At 39.4% G+C, this 22,681-nt stretch overlaps 1 protein-coding gene across 3 annotated transcripts; it reads right to left on the reverse strand.

Moving 5' to 3' along the window:
- Positions 1–1,348: 1,348 nt before the first annotated feature.
- On the reverse strand, positions 1,349–22,304 carry nr2f6 (nuclear receptor subfamily 2 group F member 6). Of its 3 annotated transcripts, none has more exons than XM_018091958.2 (5): positions 22,137–22,304; positions 20,772–21,083; positions 12,092–12,186; positions 5,361–5,888; positions 1,349–5,240 (listed from the first exon to the last, which is right to left on the reverse strand). In XM_018091958.2, exons 2-5 carry the CDS (start codon positions 21,041–21,043, stop codon positions 4,966–4,968), a joined length of 1,170 nt encoding a protein of 389 aa, XP_017947447.1. In that variant the 5' UTR covers positions 21,044–21,083; positions 22,137–22,304; the 3' UTR covers positions 1,349–4,965.
- Between the last annotated feature and the right edge of the window lie 377 nt (positions 22,305–22,681).

The following is a 22,681-nucleotide window of genomic DNA, read 5'->3' on the forward strand; positions in this document are numbered from 1 at the left end:
GTGTGTCTGAGCCTTCTGTTTTCTTCCCTGGTTGGGACTTGCTGAAAAACACAACATAACAGTAAGTTCAAATGCTACTTATAAGGGTCTGAAGGACCACCAGTAGTGGATTAAGAAACCATTTGTATTGAATTTGCTTCAAAACTACAACTCCCAACATTTTCTTTCCCAACTTCCAAGCTATTCAAGTACTTACTTGTAGTTCTGTAACATCTGGTGTGTATTTGTCTGAAACCACATATCAAAACATTCCACCCTAAATGGCTTTCAAGCTAGAAACCCACCTCAAACACTTGAAAACATATACCTAAATCCTTTCAATACGAGAGGCCGGGCCACTCCAGGACCATGTATTGTGTTTCAGCACAAAATTCACATTCATTTTAAAAGTAGAATTCTATCTTTTTGTCAGTGACATAAATTCTATGGCATTTGTTTGTAGCATAACTGACTGGCCAGTTGCAACTGGTCTCCCAGGTTATGAAAAAATTACTTCCATTACTATTTGGCAGCTGAACTACTTATTTTAAATCTAAATTAATTAAAAATCCACTCTTTAATTAAAAAAGTGACTTACTTAAAAGCATGGATGCTAGTCCAGCATTCCCATTTCCCATCCACAATGGATGTGAGTCTCTAACCTTAATGTGACTCCTACTGTCTATGTTAGTACAATAAAGTTTAACACATGGCATTTGCATACTTTTGCTCTGTGGATAGCAGCCTGTTTTTTCAAACATTTCTTACACACCAAGATGACCTGCTTTCCCATTTAACCTGAATGCATATTTGACATGTATCCTGTAATTCAACAATCATTTCAATGGAATCCTAAGACTTGCTTTATAAGCATCACCATTAAAGGGGCAAAGTGATGCAGAGGAAGCCAAGGAATTTTGCAGTTTTCACTGGTATATATCTTGCAAGACCGAGAGCTCTCTTATTTGGGTAGGCTCAGTGTTGATTGTGGACATCTAGAAACTATTTGAAGGGTCAAGGTTAATTCACAAATGTTGGACCATTGGTAGAAAGTTTACAGGGATACTACAAAATAAAAGATACATTCTATGGGCCAATCAACCAGACTCACTCTCCATTTATCTTATCCCAATTTGTGTTTCACAGTTGTGAAGTTCAGCCCAGTAGATTGGAATATATTATTTTGATAACCTTGAAACTATAGCAGGGCTATTGTTACAAGCGTATATATTAAAATGTCTGCTGTAGTTTCTGTTTCTCCTCAGCATCCTGCATTCTCACTGCAGATACAAGGGCAAGGCCCAGAACACTGCTTACTTCCTTCTTTTGTACATGTAAATATTTGGCAAAAATGACAACAAAAACACAATTTTTTCCGGTGTATTTTTGTTTTATTTCTACATCCTTCTTTGGCAATTTTCCCTTCCACCCGTTTTTGGCATTAGCAGAATATTTAAACATACAATTTTACAAGAGTAGAAACAAACAGAAAACAAAACAGCCTTCTAAATATATATATATAGAGAAAGAGGGAGAGAGAATTTGCTGAGCCATATTAAGAGAGATATTTCTGTGCAGAATAACTGGCTATTCATTAATTTAAAAAGCTCCATTATATAACATTGTTTTTACATGCCTAGCAGTGTGTTCTGCTGTGAATATATAGATGTCTGTTTCATACCCCTCTTGAAATACTCAGCACCAAAATGTGGGCAACAAGTCATTAATGAAGCATTGCTTTGGGCACCACAGAGACAGGTAGATGTAATGTGGCATAAACACAGTAGAAACTGTCATACGGTGTTTTGGAGTCTTTAAACCAAAACCAAAAATAGTTATGTACATAAGTGTTTTATAAAGAACTCTAAACAAATGAATATCCAACTAGTCATACACGTAAACAATCCCTATACATACAGACATACTGTGCTCCTCGCAGCTGCAACTCATACAAACATGAAGTGGTGGTGGTGTTCTCAGTAAAATGCAAGTATTTCATATGTGATCAGTTTTAATGCTTGGGGTCCCTGCAATGACCTCCTGGCACATTAAAGGGATTCTGTCATGATTTTGATGGTGTAGTGTTTATTACTAATATGAACAGATTACACATTGCAAATAATTCACTCTACCATTTAAAATGTTATTCTTGAACCAACAAATGTATTTTTTTAGTTGTAATATTGGTGTGTAGGCAGCCATCTCAGTGCATTTTGCCTGACTCTGAGCTTTCAGAAAGAGACAGCACTACACAACAGAACTGCTTTGAGATAAACTATTGGTCCTACTCAGTGTTCTTTCCCAAGTTGCACTGGGACTTGGCTTTTTCAATAATTTATCCTGCTTGGGTGCTGTTCTCATATCTACCACTAGGTATGGGAGCATATTAAACAATGCAAACAATTTCTAAATTCATTCTGATTTATATAATGCTAAAATCTTCACCAGCCTTCAGGTAACCTGCCTTTTGGAAAGGTATAGGGGTCTGGGAAATTAGAAATCATTACCTCTCAACTCTTAAGTATTTGGGCTAAAGTTCTCATTGCTTCTCACTGTATTTAATGCTTTGGGGGGCTAAAAGTTCCCACTGCCTCTAACTGTATTTATTATATTTTTGCTGCCACTACATCTGCCCCTCAATCTATAATGTATTTAGGATCTGGAGTTATTGTTCATGGAAGTCAATCTACCATTATTTACACGTGCATTCTGTGTATATATTTCTATATATCTTTTACTGTATAAGCTAATTTAGGCTAATGGAACATAGGGCAGTTTTTCCACAGTGTTTTTTAGCTGGCAGAAAAATGCCTGAAGCCACCCTAAAGTAATGGGAGGCAGTATAGGCAGGTTTGTCCATTTTTTCCCACTTAATAAAATACAGTATGTCAGCAGCAGTGCTATTAGCCCAAAACAGAGCAAAACCAGCAACATAGAAACATGGAGGAACTATTAGTTCAGGCATCTGAATCATATAGTGCAGTGGCACATGGGGAAATTAGTTGTCTGCGATAAATCTTCACTATTGCGGCCTACTAATCTCCCCAACATGCCATCTCTCGCAAGGAAACTTCGGAAAACCGAAGCGATGCGTATGCCGTCTGACCGACGATTTACATTCTTGTCGGTGGGATGGCATGTCGGGGAGTTTAGTTGCCCGCAATAGTGAAGATTTATTGCGGGCAACTAATCTCCCCATGTGCCACTGCCCTTAGCAAAGGTTGCAGTGCAGGTGTAAAGAGAGACTAAAGTCACATGGCTGTGGGTACTTGGGAAAGTAAGGTATTTGCTTGTCTCATGTTAAAGTTCAAAATTAACTAAAAAAATCTATTTGCCCTTTTGTAAATTGTATTTTAGTGCAGGAAAAGATCTATCAATAGATGCATTTTGAAAAAAAAACATTTTAACGTGACAGAATCCCTTTTAAGCTAAGGGCCTTACAAGACCTCAAACCTTGTTTCAGTATTAAAAAAAACAAAAAAATCACACACATCTGAAACTAAAGAAATAAAGTTTCTTAAAAATAATTAATTAACACAGATAAAAAAGAGCAACAAATTAGTGTATACACATAGTGATGCATTTTAAGTACCATTATAGCCACAGCTAGCCTCTCACTATTATCTTTTAAAGGGGTGTTAGAAACTCAGCAATATTGTCCAACCCCCTATATTATTTTACACTTCTTTTCTGACTGAAATCAGACAGTTACAATAGGATACTCAAAATTGCAATAAGAACTATAGGCCATAAAGAATAATCAATAATCTGCAGAGTGGTCAAGTTAACTATAGCAAAAGATTTTTCTGAGGTGTTGATGCAAGGCCAGACAAACCTTTATCTTAGCCGTTAGAGAAAAGCTGACCCTGCACTCACCCGTGTAATGCACCATCTACTGCACAACAAGCACTGTTTCAATTCCAACTTACATGGTTGATTTGCTCCCAAAGATTTATTACTACAGTTATAAAAAAGGCTTCATATGAAGGAATTTGAGAGCCTTCAATGTTTTTTTTTTTCTTTGGAAAAAAAAGAAGACAACATTGAAATTTTTTTTCCCACACTGAGAAAATGCAGAGTAAATAAGGACAGTGACTTACATTGCACTAACAGGTATCAAAAAAAGTGTTAAGAAGACAATTTGGTTAGAGCTAGGAAAAGAAAAATATTTCAGAATAAATGATTTCAGAGTAAAGATAAAAAGATAAAATCTATAAGTATTATTTCAGTGTTTCAAACCTTTAAAAGACCTGTACATCAGGGCAAATTAAAAAATGGATGGGAAGATGTGTATTTTTTTTTAAAAAATTGGCAGTTGATTTCGTAATATTACAAGACGATCATGCCCCTGATAAACAGCTTTTATTTTAGTCCTTTCAACACCAGAAGATTTTAAATTGACTTCTCTGACACGGGACTTAACAGAGTTCAGTGACCATAAAATATGTTTAATATCAACACTTCTGCATCTCTCCATTGTGTAAAATTCCTGGAAGCTGAATTCAGAAGAACAAAACAGTTGACTTCAGTTGACTGGGAAATTAGTGTTCGATCAAGAGGTAGACAAGGTGTGGACTAAGCTGTACTGTCAGAGGCATACAAATTCTTATGGGTTTATACAGAGTTCCTGGGGTGATCTGGAACTCTTGCTGATTAAAGCATATTTTAGGGCACCTTTAGAACATCTAAAATATCCTACAGTACTCAGCAAAATTAAGGGTTACTATTTATCTATACAGGAAATGAGAAAATGTAGGCGGTATTCTGCCAGAAAGTTTTTTTTAGCCCTGATGTAACCCAAGCAAATTATCAGCAGAGAGAAAATTCATGGGTCTGTAGACATCTCATCATAAAATTTGGAAGTGCCCTTGTGACTTGCAAAAGAGGTTGAGCCTGATCTCCAGAAATAGGCAAAGGCCTACCACCAGACTAAGTATCCATGGTGTGGCCCAAGTCAATATTATTGCACTCAAGCATCTGGTGGTGCTATTGACCAGATGAGTATGGCCAATTAAAACTACTCCCAGACAGAAGCATGTCCCTAATAAGTGTTTCTATAGGGGTCTTGCCGACAAGCCTCATGAAGAAGAGCTGGGATATGAGTGATGCAGGAACAGCTCGAAGTGCAGGCAGTCGTAAGAGGAGACGCCCAAAGCGCTGGGGCTGAGAGGGATACTGGGCTCGGACATATTCTGTGAGGGCTACCTGGGCTTTTTCTTGTAAGCTTTCCACGTGAGCTGGATCTGTGAGGCCACAGGCATCTAAGATTGTAAAAAAAAAAGATTTATTTTTGATCTACAATTAAGTGTTAAATAAATGGTTTAAAAATATGATGAATACAAAAATTATATAGATATTATGGAATCAAGCTCTTCCCTCACCTGAAGTGAAGAGTGCAATAGCTTTTAAACAAGCATATTCAGCCGAGTCCACCTGCAGGCGGTTAAGCTTCTCAACCTGGTCCTGGAAGAGACGAATCTGATCCATAAATGAGACGACTCGGTCAGCAGACATTGGAGAAGCATGGAATCCAGCAGCAGCCAAAAGGGGAGCCATGTGGAGTGGAAGGGCAGACTGAGCAGCACTAAGTACAAAGAGTTCACTCCAGCTCAGTCGAAGCAATGAGACCTGATCAGCCATAGCAAGTTCTGGGAAATAGGGGATGTTCCTTGACCATTCAACAGTGCTAAAGAGAAGCCGTGCCGCCAACTCACAGATATTATCAATGCCCATCACACTACCCTGTTGAGCGTACTGGGACCCATAGCGGGAAGCTGGATATGGCTCAGCTCTCAGGAGCTGGGAGATCAGTTCAGAGACGGGCTGTCCATTGAAGTACTCGCCTGCTCCCGGAGCAGAAGTGGGACTGGCACTAGAGTGGGCAGGTGGGATTCTACCTCGCTGGACAGCTGTGGAAAAAGCATCTTAGTGTTAGAATCCACAACAACAGCACTGCTTTCTTTCAGGGAGCCTGTAATAACTATGTAAAGCACTACGCAAAACTGTTAATACAAAATAAAAAGTGATGCACTGCCATAAAGGCATAGAGAGAAAGGATATGATAAAGCAATTTTCAAATAATCACTATTATTTAACATATTTGCTCTTTATCTTTCCAGTTTGCCACTTTAACATCTACCAGGTTGCTAGGTATGCCGATTCTTGCAACCAGGAGGCGGTTTAAAAGACAGACTGCAAGATGAACAAGAAATAAATTGAATGAATGATACATATAGTAGTACAATTCTAGCATTTCAATCGGTCTCCTTAAGGGTTGAAAGAGGAAAGTTAAAACATTTTTGTTGTCCATAGTGGAAGCTTCATTGATCAGATGAACTGAAAAAGAGACAGAATATTCAGGAAAACACAGAACTTTGCTTGTTTATTTACAAAGCACAGAATTTTATTCCCTAGAAGTATTTTTATGTGACAACACTGCCTTTGCTTTAATATAACCTCCTACTCTACAGTCTTCTTCCAAGTCCTGCATACTACAAATGGTGTATTCACCTTTAGGGTGACAGTACACAGAAAGTTTTGGCACCCACACTAAGGGGCACATTTACTAAGCCACGAACTGGCCGAATGCGTCCGATTGCGTTTTTTTCGTAATGATCGGTATTTTGCGATTTTTTCGGAAAATTATCGCGACTTTTTCGTTACCAATACGATTTGCGCGTAAAAACGCGAGTTTTTCGTAGCCATTCCGAAAGTTGCGCAAAATCTACCGATTTTTTCGTGGCGTTAATACTTGCGCGAAAAGTCGAGTACGAAAGATTCGGATTCATTCAAGCTTCAGTATGGTGACTTTTCTTGGGCCAGGTTGGAGCTGCAGGGTGCCATTGAGTCCTATGGGAGGCTTCCAAAATCATGCTAAGTCTGAAAGTTTCGCCCGCCGCTTACGAGCGCTCAATACGAAAAAGGCGCCACAAGATACGAGCGCATCGTAACGGCTACGAAAAACTCGCGTTTTTTTGCGCAAATCGTATTGTTAACGGAAAAGTCGCGTCAATTTCCGAAAAGTCGTAAAGGCGCCGAAAAAATCGCAAAAAATACGAAAAAGTCGGAAAATGTTCGTTTTCCAATCGGATTTTTCCAATTCGGATTCAAAATCGTGTCTTAGTAAATCAGCTTACCGACTTATACATGTATGTTCAGATGTTTTGTACTGGAGGAGATGTGTGTGCCATCACCCTAAAAAATGGCATATATCAGCTCAACTACATTCACTTCATGCAATCCAGAGGTCAAAATTTCCTACAGCCATTTGCTTCTGTTTAAGACAAGAAAGAAAGAACACAAGCCCATTAGTTTACTGACCCCATCTAAAAGTCAAACCATGTTTGTAAGGTTACAAATGTATTGTTATTGCAAATTTTTATTACTCATCTTTCTATTTAGGCGATCTCCTATTCATATTCCAGTATGTTATTCAAATCAATGCATGGTTGCTAGGGTAACTTGGACCCTAGCAACTGGCTTGCAAAAACTGCAAACTGGAGAGCTGCTAAATAAAAAGCTTAATAACTCAAAAAACGTAAACAATAAAACATGTAAACCAATTGCAAAATGTCACAGAATATCACTCTCTACATCATACCAAAAGTTTATTTGAAGGTGTACAACCCCTTTAACTTAAAATAGGGTTGCTAGAGGTTCTAACATAGAACTTATTACTTTACACTCCTTAAATGAAAACAACCAGCAGGGGTATGAATAGGACATAGAATGAAGATAGTACATCGCCCAGCTTTTACAGTTAAGGTAGACGCAGTTGTTTTGCCTTGTGTTCACTAAGTGTGCACCCAGAGGTAGCTGAGGGTAGATGCTATAAGTTTTTTTTTTTTTACAACGTACAGCGATGGCTGCAAAGTGCAAAAAAATATGTCCTGAGACTCCTCTATGAATACATGGTTGCTGGGGTGCAAGATGAAGCAGGCATTAAGCACAAGGCTTCCTTGTGGCTAACAGTGTTGCACTCTGCAACTTGAGCTGGAATTTTGGGTGGAGTGCAGCATTGCCACAGACACAAGTCTGTAAAGTAAATGAGCACTAAGGGGTGTCATTTTATTCCCCTTAGTTCACTTTCATCTCGGACTTAAGTAAATGAGCCTCAATATATGTAAATGGTGAATGCAGTATGGCCAAAGTATGACCTTGGTACTTGTCACATGGAGATATTTTTAGGAATTATTTTTAAAAGAGAAAGAAAGGTGAACTCACTGGAGGGTGCCAAATGTTAGGTTCCAACTCAGTGATTATAATCACTTAACTGATACCCAGGCCAGTACTCCTATTAGCAGAAGACTGCACCACAGCAAACATTACTGATTGTTCTTCTTCCTGCTTCTCCCTTCTTTGGTCCCACCACACCAATGCATGGGCAGTAGAGTGAAAAGCAGTAGGAACGAAGAAGCAGAAGAACAGGGTTGAGTTGTGATGTTCACTCGAATGCCGGCTGCTGCAGTTTTCTGCTAAAAGGAACACTGGCCAGGGGACCACCTTTCCTTCTCCTTTAACGGTTATATCCAAGATTAAGCCAAAGTAAAGTGGCATTCCCTTATTTCTCAAAAGCAAAGTAATAGTATTCAGGAAAATACTGTATCAATGTCAGATTCTACAGAAAAGGGTCCTCCTCCCTCTATTATCTCTTGGCATGTGACACCTAATGTTTGTTACTGTGTACATTTATTTTTGTTTCTCCCCGTTTGTGTTATTCTACTGTAAGATGGGGGCAGATTACACAACAGTATTCTATAAATATATACATACGTATGTTAGGGTCTTCTAAGATATACATCTTAGAAGACCCAAACATCCCAGTTAAGGGATCTCTCCTCAAAGTATTTGTCGGTCTACTCTTCCTATACAGTTTTTGCCAGCTTTTACATCCATTAACATTTCAATTGACTTTTTTTTTTTTTTTTTTTAAGAACTTAAAGATGCGCTGTTGATCACCAGTTCCAGAGTGGTTACTTTTCCTCTTGGTTTCCTAGGAAACCTGCCTGATTGCTGTGAAAACCTCCAGTCTAGCAGTCTTAATTTGCCCCATTTATTAATTCCTGGGAAACATCGCAACATCACATCACATAAATAATGGAGCCCTACATATAAAAGAGTGGAATTTGACTGGCTACACCCCTACACGTTTATTTATATTCATCTTATGCAGACTCTCTATCTTGTCTTTTCTGTTCAAATTATTTACTACCATGGCAGTTTTGATATTTTTCCAAACAAGCTACTTCCTCCTCTTAGTTTGGACTACTAATGTAATTATTGTAGTTACCCAGCGGCAGACATTCTCTATAATGTGACAATGGTATAATCTCCTTTCTCATGCAAGAACTGGTATCTTTTACTGACATGCACTGCTCATTTCTATACTTTCTCCTCTGTCATTTTTTCTCTCACCTGTTCTGCATTGTCATTGAAGCACTTTCAGCCTTGGAGCCATACAAACAGCCACTAGCCCTGTATGAATTTATGTATGAAACAAAGCAATGCTTATCTCTCGTTTCTGTATATATACTAAAGTACTGATGTGGTGACTCTACCCCTCTACCGTAAAGATTCTTCCTCCTCTCTGAACCTATTCAGGGAATGTTAGTCTCTCTCTGACCCCTAACACACACAGCACTGGTCCTTCCCCCTTAGCCTCCACCTCTTTTTGCCAAACAACAGCGTTGGTAGAGCTGGTTTCCCTCCCCCATGTTCCCTCTAACACACACAATCAGTTCTCCTCTATTTGTATCCAGATATGCAGTGCTTACCTCAACTCTCAGTCTCCCTCTGTATTGTGCAAGCACTACCACACACCAAGCTGGGCAGCCCCACATACTGAACACAAACACTGCATTAGCTTTTCAAGATCCTCTTCATTAATTCACTCCCCCATGCTGGCATCTGTTGTCTCTGTACAAAAATAGTAGTGACCAACACCCAACTCACATTTACCCCACAACCGACTGAATTGTTGATGCTTCCATTCTCTAATTCAGCAGCTCCACTCTGCAATGTAATGGCTTAGGAATCTTAAAGCCAGAGTAACAATTTTAAGACGCGATTCTACATTTCCCAGACTTCTCAAAGAGCCTCTTTGCCTGTGGCTAGCTGGAGAAATTGTGCCATGCATTTCTGTAACAGCTGGATAGTCAGTTTAGGTAGGTGAAGAATACAAAATGCCACATGATTTCATAAAGGACACGACAACCCCCCAAAAAAATTGTCTAATAAAAGAAAACATAATTCCAAGCAACTTCCCAATGTGCTTTAAAAGTTAATTGTACCAGTAAATGTAATTGCTATTGAAAGCAGCATTTGCTAAACTCCTGGTTGTTACTTTTTAAACAATGTTGCAAAGGTCAGTCCCCTCCAGCAAGGCAGGTCTGCCAATCTGCTGCCTTGTGTTTCAAATGCCAGAGCCGCCGGGGCAGAGAAAAGAAAGGGACTGGTAAACACTACTTCTAATAGCAATTGTGTATACAAATAATTAAAAAACCAAGTAAATTTGTAATGAATGTATATTGCAAAGTTGCTTAGAATTATGTTTTATTAGGCAAAAAATTATATTTTATTACATTTTTGGTTGTCTTATCCTTTAAGATAAATAATTAAGTGACAGTGCTGTGGCATGTAATTGATTTTTAGAAATTCAACGAGTGGCTGAATTACAGCTTTTGTTGCTTAAGGCTATTAATGGGGCCCTGTTGTTCAGACACTATGCAGTTTTCTTCTATGCCACACTATCTCTATTGGCTAATCAAAGTATACTGCCTTTCAATGCTGCACATTTCTCCAATTACCTTGTACTTAGCCCACCTCAATACACTTAGGTCAGTGATGGTTCTCCCCACCCCCTGCTCTGCATACTTGGTTCAATCCATGTTTGCTGATCCCTGGTTGGAATGTGCTGAAATGAGGAAGTGGCAACAGAAAGGGGGGGAGGGGGAATAAAGAACTTTTATTTACTTTTTGATGCCTGAATAGGTGCTTGGGAGTCACTCAAGCAGGAAAAAAAGAGCACAGTTAAAACTTATGAAAAAGGGTAGGGGGAAAACACAGAAAAGGAGGAAAAGGAGATAGGGAAGGCAAAGGGTATTTTTGTGTGTGTGTGTGTGTACGGTGGGGGTACAAACAGGACAGGAAAACAGCATAGTTAATTATATAACTGTAAGCAGGGGTTATACAGAGGAGGAAATATTGGTAAAACTGGGGACGGGGGGGGGGGGGCGCTATAAAAATAGGGGTGCCCAGAATCCAGGATTCGGTTCGGTATTCGGCCAGCATCCACGGTCCTGGCCAAACCGAATTCAAATCCTAATTAGCATAAGTCAGCATGTGCTAATTAGCATTCAGAAGTTTGAAACGTTAGGGGAAAAACAAATTTTACTGCACGAGTAGCTGTTTATAATCCGCAGAGCTGTTTATAATCGGCTAAATCCATCAGGATGGATTCGGGGGTTCGGCCAAACCCAAAAAACTAGGTTCGGTGCATCCCTAATTAAAAATACAGTAAAATAAAAAACTGAAATCTGTTAAAGGTGAGAGGGGACTTCTGTCACAAAAGGCATATAAGAACCACTGTACAACTTGCCTCTTATCTTTTTTTTCTCCCCCCCCCCAATTTCCACACTTAATGAATTCCCCCCTTCCAATATGCAGGGAAAAAAAATATGGTTACATGCACAGCATTCATTAAACATGTGATTCATAGCTGTGACCTTTATCTGGAACAGGTCACAAGATCACATGACAAGGTGTTCTCAGTTGTCACCTGCCCATTCTTCTCATACACGCCCTGTCCCTGGCAGCTAACCTTGTTCCACTCCATTTTAACCCTTCATGCCATGCCAATCAAAAAATGTCCCAACAAATTGTTCATACATGGGTCAGTGCTACGTGAGATTAATATCCCTTTAGGCCAGAGATCCCCAACCTTTTATATAGCCACATTCAAATGGAAAAAGTGTTGGGGAACAACACAAGCATGAAAAAACGTTCCTAGGAGTGCAAATAAGAGCAATAATTGGCTATTTAGTATTCCTAGGAGGGCTATTTGGTGTATACAAATGGCAGGCATTGATGGCAATGTAGTCAAACAACGACGTACCTTCTTTCCGCATGCCAACTCGGAAGCACTTCTTCAGTCGGCAGTACTGACACTGGTTTCGATGATGCTGATCAATCTGACAATCTCGGTTTGACCTATACAGACACAAAATCATGTTATGAAAGGACCCTCAAGAACACTGAAAGGCACTGCATATTCAAGTGTTATTACACAAGTTTTACAATAAATACATAGAATAATATAAAGTGTATAAGTGCACATAAACACAAAGACCTAAACATGCAAACACATGTAAGAACTAGGAGGGAATGTAATGAAAGTCGGTAATGGGAAAATTATTCGCAATGCGAAAATGTATGCCTCTATGTGAACAAATCTGCTTTGTGCAAATTTTATGTGGGCTTTGCAAACGCGGAAGCTATCATGGGGGGCCATAACCAGTTGCTCTCAGCAAATGCTTTGCTGGCCAAAAAGCAGCCATGATAACTGCACTAAGCTGTGTGGAAATGCGAAAAAAAAATCTTCAGGCCAAGACTTAATGCTGTACAGGAAAAAGTAACCCACTGATCATAATAGTCAGTGCCAACTGTTTCAATAAGCTCCCTTGAGAATGACATGCACTATACTGCTGACAGACACCAAAAGTCACATTGACTGGCTTAGTACTCTAACACCTGATAGATATCTGGGCTTCTAAAGAAATTAAAAATTCATGTGGAGATGATAGCTAGAAAACCACAGGTAGGCCCAATATATTTATAGACAAAATAAATTATAACAAGGTTCACTACTCGGTTGTATTAAAATAAATTGAGAGTGTAAAACTCCTTATTGATTAACTTCTACTAACCGACATGCATGCTAATGGAATATACTGACATATACACAGGCAAACAATTAACATTATCTATATAATGTACTCAGAAATACCTTGAAGCAGTCTGCATGATGGAAAACATTTGCTTAGACTCTAGTACCCCTTAGTACCCCAGCTGCCTCCTGTATGCCAGACTAGCCAGGGATTTCCCCAATGTCCATACAATGTTACCAGAAAACTGCACTGATTGGCCTCAGAAGGAAAAATAACCATACAAAGATTGGTAAAGAAAGATATCTATTGTTTGATTTAGAAAAAATTGTGTAGGAAAATTGGAAAATAAGGGTGTAAAGGTCAAAAGTAATGAACTCCTCTGGCCAAGAATTCCAACAAGTTGTACAAATAAGTGGTAGGTTTACAGAGCAGAAAATAAAAGGAGGGGGTAAAATAAAAGGAGGCACATGTGACACCTCATTTTGTACCTGTAGGACAAGACAAAATATAATTATGTGGCAACCCTTTAGAAACTACTGATTTATATCAAACAATAAAATAATGTATACAATTAAACAGCTTAAAAGACTGGCATCCAAGTGATGCCTACAAATTTCCAAAAGTGTGCTTGGACCGAGTCCAGCATTAGTCCTAGTGGAGACTTAAGGCAGTGGTTGTCAGATTTTTCAATTCAAGATCCCATGGAAGGGACACCCTTAGTTCATAGAGATTAATGTGTGTAGGTTGGCCCAAAACCTGCAGGTCTGGACCAACAAATTGCTCTTCCAGTGTGTTGCGAGTGGGCAGCAGTCCTTACACTTCCCCCCTATACCTGCCTCTCTGATGGACTTCCCTGTCACAGTCCGACAGATTGCAGCCTGAAAATGCTCACTTGCACATTAGGGGGCTGAATGGTTTCTCCACCAGTGGAAAAACGCAGTCAGAGAAACCACACCATGTGACATTAGCATAAGGGTTGTTAAAAGAAAATGTAATTTAGAACAACTTTCCAGTATACATTTATTAAGCATTTTCAATGTTTGTTGTTTGTATTTTCTGTTCTCTAGCCCTGACCCTTAAAACAAAGCAGCAAGAGGTAAGGTGGCCATACATGGGCAGATTTTAGCTGCCGATTTGGGTCCTTCAGATTGATTTGGCAGCTTATCTGCCCATGTATTGCCACCCTCGACTGACATCTTGCTTAAAATTGGCCTCAAGTTAGGATGGCATTGTGGGAATATTAGTCGCCCACGACAAATCTTCGTTGTCACGGGCAACTAATCTTCCCGCAATGCCATCCCACCGGCAAGAATGTAAATCGCCAGTGGGATGGCATACGTGTTGCTACGATTTGCCAGTCACCCGAAGTTTCCTCTCAAGGCAACTTGAGCCCAATTTTAAGCGACTAATATCCTCGTCTGCCACTGCCCTTAGGAGTCAGATCCACTAGCGTAAAATCAAAAGCCAGACAGATACTGCTTTCAAAAGCAATCACATTTACAAATAACTTTAAGGGCTGTGGCAGACAGGGAGACTAGTCGCCCGCGACAAATCTCCCTTATCATGAACGACTAGTCTCCCCGAAATACCATCCCATCGGCGAGTATGTAAAGCGCCACGTATGCCGTCTCACCGTCGATTTACATACTCACCGGTGGGATGGTATTTCGGGGAGAGTAGTTGCCCGCGACAAGGGAGATTTGTCGCGGGCGACTAGTCTCCCCGTCTGCCACAGCCCTAAAACCACTGAAAATGTTTAATGAATGTAGATTGGAAAACTGCTTATAATTACAAACTATTCTAATCTATTCACAAAACAGATGAGGAGTTCTTCTTTAAATTAGAGATAACATAATCCAAAAAAAATAAAAAAAAAAACCACAAGGACATAAACCACAAGTACTGGGAAAAGACTGTGACCTGAACAAGAATTCTTACAAAGGCCACAGCCACACACATGGGTGACTAAGCCATAGGTCAGCAAGTATTTTCCTGGGAACGCCAACCTTTGCATTCCTTACAGAGTCTCAGCTGACATTCTTGCTCATATGGCTGCAGGCACACGAACACCTATCTTTGCTTTATATCTGGTCCATGCCTAAAGGCTGAATTACTACACCAAAAACATGTATTGGGGTGAAATTGCTGCACCAAAAAACATGGATTGCAGCCATAAAATTCAGATTAACACTGAACAGCCTTGGTGATAAAGAAGCGGGTAGTTATGGCTTTTGAATGGCCATAGGCATGTCCTAGGAACTGTGGAAAATGTGCATATTGTCCTACCTGTATGTCAAGCAACATGCATATATTACTGAGAAGATCCCTACATATGTCATCAAGTGCATATAGTATTCCACTATAACATTCAATATGGCACAAAATGTATCCTTGTAAATTAGGAAATTCCAGTCAGAACAAAAATGGTTCTCTCATAATATCCATTTTGGTGATAACAAATCAGTCCTTTAGATTGTAAGTTTTTGTGAGCAAGGCTCTCTGATCCTGTTTTTATTCTGTAACCCTTGCTTGTTAAGCCCCACTTGTTATAAATAATAGTACTGTGCTGCGTAACTTGCTGAAGGGACCAAATTACCTGGATATCATACCACCAAAAAGATAGCTAAAAGGAAATTGGACCCACCACAACTTAATCTGCAAGCAGATTTTAAATTCACTAACCTAGAATATACAATAGCTTACTGTATACACTGAACAACACTTGCTTTTTTTTTTTTTTTTTTTTTTGCATATCTGCATTTTACATATATGTGAAAGCTACCAAATACTATCTATCTGTCTATATACAGACTTAACTTAGACCAGCAGCATGGCAGCCCACTTATATAAATGTTGATAGAAAAGCAAAGTGACTTTTGTTGTTTGGAAAGTACAGAAATGTCAAGATAGTTCTGAACTGCATCCCTAGTCATTAAGCCACACCCCTAACTGATGACTGACTCAGCCTGACTATCCACCTGGCAGTTTAACCCTAAGGCATCATAAATGAAAATTCAGCTCAAAGATTTACATTGGATGCTTAAAGGAGAAGGAAATGTAAAATTGTAATTGCTTTCCTAGTACCTCAGGTTGGTGCTCCTATTAGGAAAAAAACGCACCAGCCCGGGGTGGCTGCAAACGAACACTGATCTTCCTCCTGTTTCTTTTCTTCGTGATCCTGGGGCCTATGCATGTGCAGTATAATGAAAAAGCCAGCTTTTTTTTGTTAAAGTTCAGCTTTTTACTCTACTGTGCATGCGCAAGCGGTGTGAAAACAGAAGAAGATCCCAGCTACCCTGGGCTGGTATGGTATAATAAGCAAATACAATCATTGGGGGTGCCTAACATTTTGGCACCCCCCAGTAATTGTACTTTTCCTTCTTCTTTAAGTAGAGATTCAGTAAGAGACAGGCTGTTGGCATTTTATAAAGCAAAAGCTCCAGAAGTCAGAGTACAGTAGACCCATGGAAAATATAATTAAGTATATTATATAGAATATATATATATATATATATATATATAATATATATATTTACACACACACACACACACACAGACAGTGGGCCGCACACACCAGGACTTTGCCAGCACCCTGGGCGTTTGAGCCTTTATAGGGTGTGCTTCTTTATAGGGTGTTTGTTTCTTATATATATATATATATATACATACATATACACACACACACATATACTGACTGCAATTCTATCCAAAGATAACAAATATTTGCCCATTTTCTTAACAGGAATTCACCTACTAGACTTGGTTCATCCCCTCTTTAACATGTAATTGTATATCTTTTAAACAACTTATCTTTGTTGTTAATTGTCCCTTCTTTACATCTCGTTTGCATCTATTTATTACTTTCTACATCTACATGTCACATTAATTAATTACTTGAAGTCCTTTTGCTTTACAGCAATTCTGTGCCCTGCCCACCATGGAATTAGGAGGACTTCAAGTCCCAGAATCCTTCACTTCAACATGGAACAAGGTTGAATAACTTTGCCAACCTAAGCAAAAAGTGGAAACGCTCCCTGGGAGTCACGGGCAGACTATCATAACTTCCTTTCAATGTGGAAACAGGTATGTCTGTGTAATAAAATAAATAAATAATATACATACACAAATTTATATTTATTTCTGGAGGTGTAGATAGTGTTTTTGCACCTGTCTTTCCATCAGCCCATGTTAAAAAGGGGGGATATTTTTGTCCCTTTAAAAAAAAAAACAACCTTGCATTTGTTCCAAAGAATAATATGCATAGCAATAATGCTTAGAAATAGTTATAATCAAATTATCTCCTTCGTTAAATTTAAGAAGCTGGAAATTTTATCACACATTATGGCTAACTATTCTAGCTCAGTTATCATTGTCCTTATTAAAGGAACATACAAACCACAGTGGTCAGAGATCATATCTGAAACCCATTATTTACATCACTGCAGCATTTAGCTGTAATTAGCAGGGGAGATTGCTTATCTTTCAAACCATAAAAATAATCTTAACGAAGCAAAGAATATCTTGTTTTTAACAGTACACCAAAAGTAAAGCTTTTTTTCAAGCTTTTTTTTTTTTATACCATTTTTCTAAAATTTTGAAATAGGAACCGATTTTTCCCCCAATAAAAGTTCAATATGCAAGTTTAAACCAGGTGTGTCAGATGCCATGTAGTGCCAAGTGGAGTGGGTAAATCCCAGCGAGGGCCACAGCTTTCTAAAGGGGGCCACATATACAATGGATTTATAATATGTTGTATATGAATATTAAACTACTTTTGATTTTTCATCAATCTTAAGTTCATTATGCACTACATTTATAAATGTAATATAAAATATACGGTATATATTATATTTCTATAACACCACTGCATTTTGATGATAATTGATAATTACAACAAATAAGAAATCAGGTTACACAGAACTACTCAAATGGTTAGGGCAATATTTATTTAAAATCATGAACAGTTCCTGCAGGTTGCAAAGTAACCATCAGAGGGCAACATGCCTGCTGTGCACTTTTATATATTATTTAATACATTTCTCAGCAGCCCCAGCTTCAGTCCCTACTGAGCATGCTCCCTGCCAGTAATATGCTGCTCACTGAACTAATATGACATTTTTAACTGTAATTTATTAATACTGTTAATCAAATAAAGAGATTTAGCATTAAGCACTTTTCTACCATCCTATTGGACCTGTGTAACATGGTCTATATATAAAATTTTACAAAGTTATTAGCATTATGTACGATTGTAAAACAGCTTGGTTTTAGTCCTGTAGATAGTTGACTGAAACACTGCTGTGATTGGGAGCCCATGAAAACTGGTGGCTATCATGAATTTTACTTGCATATTCAAGCAAAATTGTGGCAGGCTAAATACCCGAGAATCGCCTGGTCTGTCATAGGCCTTTTGTTTCTTACACTGCTCTTTTGCTCATTGGTATTATTTTCCTACGCTTTTTAAATATTTACTATGAGTAGGATACCCTTATCCAAGCTCAGTTATGGAGCTCTTCTATCTAGTTTTAACATATAGTAGTGCTGTTGTTTCACCTTCTGGTAAAAATGGAAATAAGTTATATTGCCAGTAACAAAGCAATTCATATTTGGTCAACTGCAAAAGAAATAAAAGAATTTTCCTATATTTTAGGGCAAGACATATACTTAATGTAAGCAAACACTTTACAAAAAAAAATATTTCCACAAAACTGTGCAAAAATCACACATCTAAAACATACTTTCAGGAAATTCTATATTAGAAGAGATGCGACTACAGAAGGCCAAACAGACAACGATCCACTAATTTGGCAATGTGGAGGGACAAATCAGGCTGATACAGTCATCTGTCCATTTTGCTAATGAGGCCCACATCAATGGCCCAAAGCAGTCAGCAAGCCATTGACTCAAGGCCTTATACCCTGGCCAATAACTTGCCAACCCACTCTGGAGCGGAAGCTCACATTAACCCATGTATTGTCAGATTCCATGAAACCATGTATAGGTTTCAAGAATCTAAATAATTGTAATTTTTCTTGTGATCAATGAGACACACATATCCACCTGAAACAGGACAACATTCCTCAAGCCTCCTATCAGGCTGAAAGATTCATGAAAAAATTGGTTAGGGATGTTAAACTGCTTTGAGAATATGTTAATTATAGTTAAAGAAAACCCATGATAAATAAAGAGAGAGCAGAGAGAGGACACGCCATCATTACATGATTTGTCTATAACACTGTACTTGACTACACTAATAAGACTCTGCTGTGCAACTTTTCCCATCAGAGGTCCAGTTATCGAGATCTAGTTGTACCCTGGCTAGGTCTGCTAAAAGATGGTGTCATGCTATAAAATGACCTTGAATTCCAGCTGACATAAGATCTATTTCTACCACTTACAATAAGAGTCCAAAACCCAAAATTAGGTTAAATACAGATTCAACTGAACAGTGCAGGTATATTTATTTTGACTTATTGAAACACACAGACCAAACCTAAGTACAGCATGTTACCTTGGTACCTTTCAGTGCATATTTAGGGGCTGATAAAACATAGAAAAATACTGTACTTAGTGTATTTCATGCTTTAACACAGAAATGTAATGGTCAGTTCAACAACTCTTCTTAAATCCGTGTACCGATCACAGCCAACCCAAGCTAAAAAGATTATGACCTTTGACCAATGTTACTCTAATATGATTTATTACAATCCCCTCCACAGGATGTATGTTTATCTGGCCCTAACACAGAGAGGACAACTAACTTTTTCCTGAACTTCAAAACGTGTTAAGGGGAAAAGTGATGGCTCAGTTGTTAAAGTAACTGGACTATGACCTAGGGAGGGCCTAGGTTTGAAATCTGTTACCAAGTCCTTGAGACCTTGAGCAAACCCCTTTTACTAAACCCAAACAGCAAACTCTATAGTACAGGCAGTCTCTTGTTCAAAACATCATGTAGTTATCACTACAAATAACTTGTAGCATTATACAGCTTTTTAAAAATTCTACTATGCATTCATATAACTATTTCTCCTGCTTATAATACAAAGCACAAAGTGAAATATCGAAACAACTATGAGCCCTATAGGTCAAATCCCCAATGACAAGCTTTACAAGACTAGAAGAAAGCAACTACAAAAAGACACAAAGACCTTACTGATACAGACAGAAAGTCCTCGCCAACAAAGCTTACAATCTAGGGCAAGAATGAATGTAACCAGTGAACTGTAAGGACCTTAAAAAACTACTTTAAATGATATCATTCATTTATAAAAGTGCAGCCTGCAAAGATGTCGCTTAGTGGATATCTAAACCCCATCAAGGAACAATCTTGATAACACTGGTATAAATTCTAAGAATAAAATGTGTATATGCGATCAGCAAAAAATTGTCTCAAAAGTGTTCAAAATTAAAAAAAAAAAAAAAAAAAAGGTTATTCATGTTCTGTGCTATGTACGGAATTGTATTTTCCAGTGAAAGGTTCCAAATATTCTGAACTCTGGGATATTGTTGACATAATCCTCCTGAGTCTGGCCGTCAAACCTGTACAGCTCTTATGTCCCTCAATTATTTCATACCATTACAACAGTACGGTGCATATTTGTGTAATGTGGCTCTAATCATCTTCATGTGGGAGATTCCCCATATTGGGCCAAAAACCTTATAACAAACACAGGCTTATGGTATGGCACACAATCAAGGACTGCTGCAGAACTATCCATTAGCCATTCCAGTTAATATGGTGTGCTTTCCCTGCAGCAGCAGGAACACCATATTTATATAACTGCTACTCTTAATGGTATCATTTAATAACAAAGCGCCAAAAACATTCAACAGCCCTGTTATGAGAGACAGACCATTAGTAACACACTGCCAAGAACAATCTTTAGGACTATTCATAAGGGTACTCACCTACAAGTGTAACTGAGATTCCTGCGGACACTCCTTTTAAAGAAACTTTTGCATCCCTCACAGGTGAAAACCCCATAATGCTTTCCGCTAGATTTATCTCCACACACCACACAGTCCACTTGGATCCCTGGGCGTTCTTCATCACCCTGCTCGGGGTCACTCATTCCTCCCTGAGGCGAGGCCTCTTCTTCCTCAGAATTCCTGGGGTATCCCTTCCCCACACCATTAGTGTCTCCGTTGGGGTCTCCCCAGCCCCCAGACACCATGGCCATACCAGCACCAATTTAACAAAATAAAAAAAGAGTCTGGAAACTGAGAAAAAGCAGAAAAATAGGGGAAAAAATATTTTAAAAACTGCACCAAAACATTCAGATATACAATATCATTAGACTAATATTCGTGATATTAACTTATGGATTATAGCAAACATAAGCATACAATGCTGTCTTAACCATTCCAATCTCTGCATGCATTGAGAATTCTCCTTAGATTCTCATGGCACATATATGATAGATGTGCAGCGCTGACAGGCTTGAGAAAGATGTTTATGGCTTGTGTTATAAAGCTGTTGTGCTGAAAGAAAGTGACACTGGAGCAGCTTGTGAAAGAGGTCATGGATGTTATAGGTCCCATGCCCTTCCCTGTTTGGACTGCCTGGGTTACAGAAACAAGAAAGACTGGTTCAGTGAGGTCTAACAGGATGGAATGGAATACAGCAGCCCTGAGGGATGTTTTGAGATACGACTGAGCAGGCTTAGTATAAAAAAAACCAGGGTGTCTCCAGGGTCAATAAAAGTTGATTTTTCTATTTTTTTATAGATACGAATTTATGGGGAGTTACAGTGCACTGGCATCTTACAACATAAGATGGCAAGTTATATGATGTGAGGGTCAACTGCAGGGAACAGGCTCTCGATACAAAAAGCAGTAAATGTGCGAGGCCTAGGAGGGAGCTGTAGGAGGGAAAATAAGGGTGAAAGGAAGGGTAAGGCAGATGACTGAAGGGGCGAGTTGCCAGGCATGTGACTGCTGCAGACAGTATGAGGGGTCTGGGAGATGGACAGCATATTAAGGTTAAGGCGTTATTAAGGGGTGAGCAATGATTACTGTGCCCCCTATGGGACACGGTGAACTGGTACAAGCGATATGTAGTGCGAGGCGGCTCTGTAGGCGGCGAGTTGCAAAGCCCGTGTGATTGATCGCTCTAGTTCAGAGGTGTGCATGCTAGTTGCAGAGCATAGGATTGTGCATAGAATGAGTTAGGAGAAATGTGCGGCTAGTGAGCCCTGCTGTGCAACAGAGATACCTACGGCCGCTAGCAGCAGGATCGGCTGCTCCTCAGCCCGCCCCAAAGGCTGCAGTTACCCGGTGAAGTCCATCTCCGATCGCCCCATGTCCAGCGCCCGGTCCGGAGTGTGGCCGATGGGAGCATAGAGGGCGGAGAGCCGCAGGCCCCTCCTCAGCTTGTGACACCGGGGAGGAGGTTCCTAACCCAGGGAGGGGAGAGGAGTCAGAGGCCGGGAAGCTAAGAAAGCCATATGGGATGTGTGGCAAAGGGACAGGGTGGGACTTGCTTCCCACTATATTATTATATTAGTATCTTTGCGGGGGCTGCGGTAGATCTAAGTGCTGTTAGTGTGAGACACCTGGAAAAGGCAGTGCGCTGTACTGCAACTGTTGCTGTACTGCGACTTTAAGCATGCTCCGCAAGCTCTGGTGGAAGTTGTAGTACTTTGTTGACTACATTTCCTGCTCCGTAAAGCTTTGTAGATGTGGGTGCTGGCCGCAGGGGCCCCAAACTGCCAACTAGTGGTCCCCGCATGTTGTGCGCAAACTCTAGAAATACTTCATGATTGCGCGTAAGGTTTCCCTAGCTATTAGTCTGCAAGTACCATTAGTTAGGTGTTTCT

This window comes from Xenopus tropicalis, chromosome 1 (assembly GCF_000004195.4).
Source record: "Xenopus tropicalis strain Nigerian chromosome 1, UCB_Xtro_10.0, whole genome shotgun sequence".
NCBI lineage: Eukaryota > Metazoa > Chordata > Amphibia > Anura > Pipidae > Xenopus > Xenopus tropicalis.

Coding starts and splice junctions, on each gene's coding strand:
- nr2f6 (XM_018091958.2), bottom strand. CDS start 21,043: ATGGCCATGGTGTCTGGGGGCTGGGGAGACCCCAACGGAGACACTAAT. Junction 12,187..20,771: donor AATCTCAGTTACACTTGTAG/GTGAGTACCCTT, acceptor GTGTCTGTATAG/GTCAAACCGAGATTGTCAGA. Junction 5,241..5,360: donor TATTGCACTCTTCACTTCAG/GTGAGGGAAGAG, acceptor TTACAATCTTAG/ATGCCTGTGGCCTCACAGAT.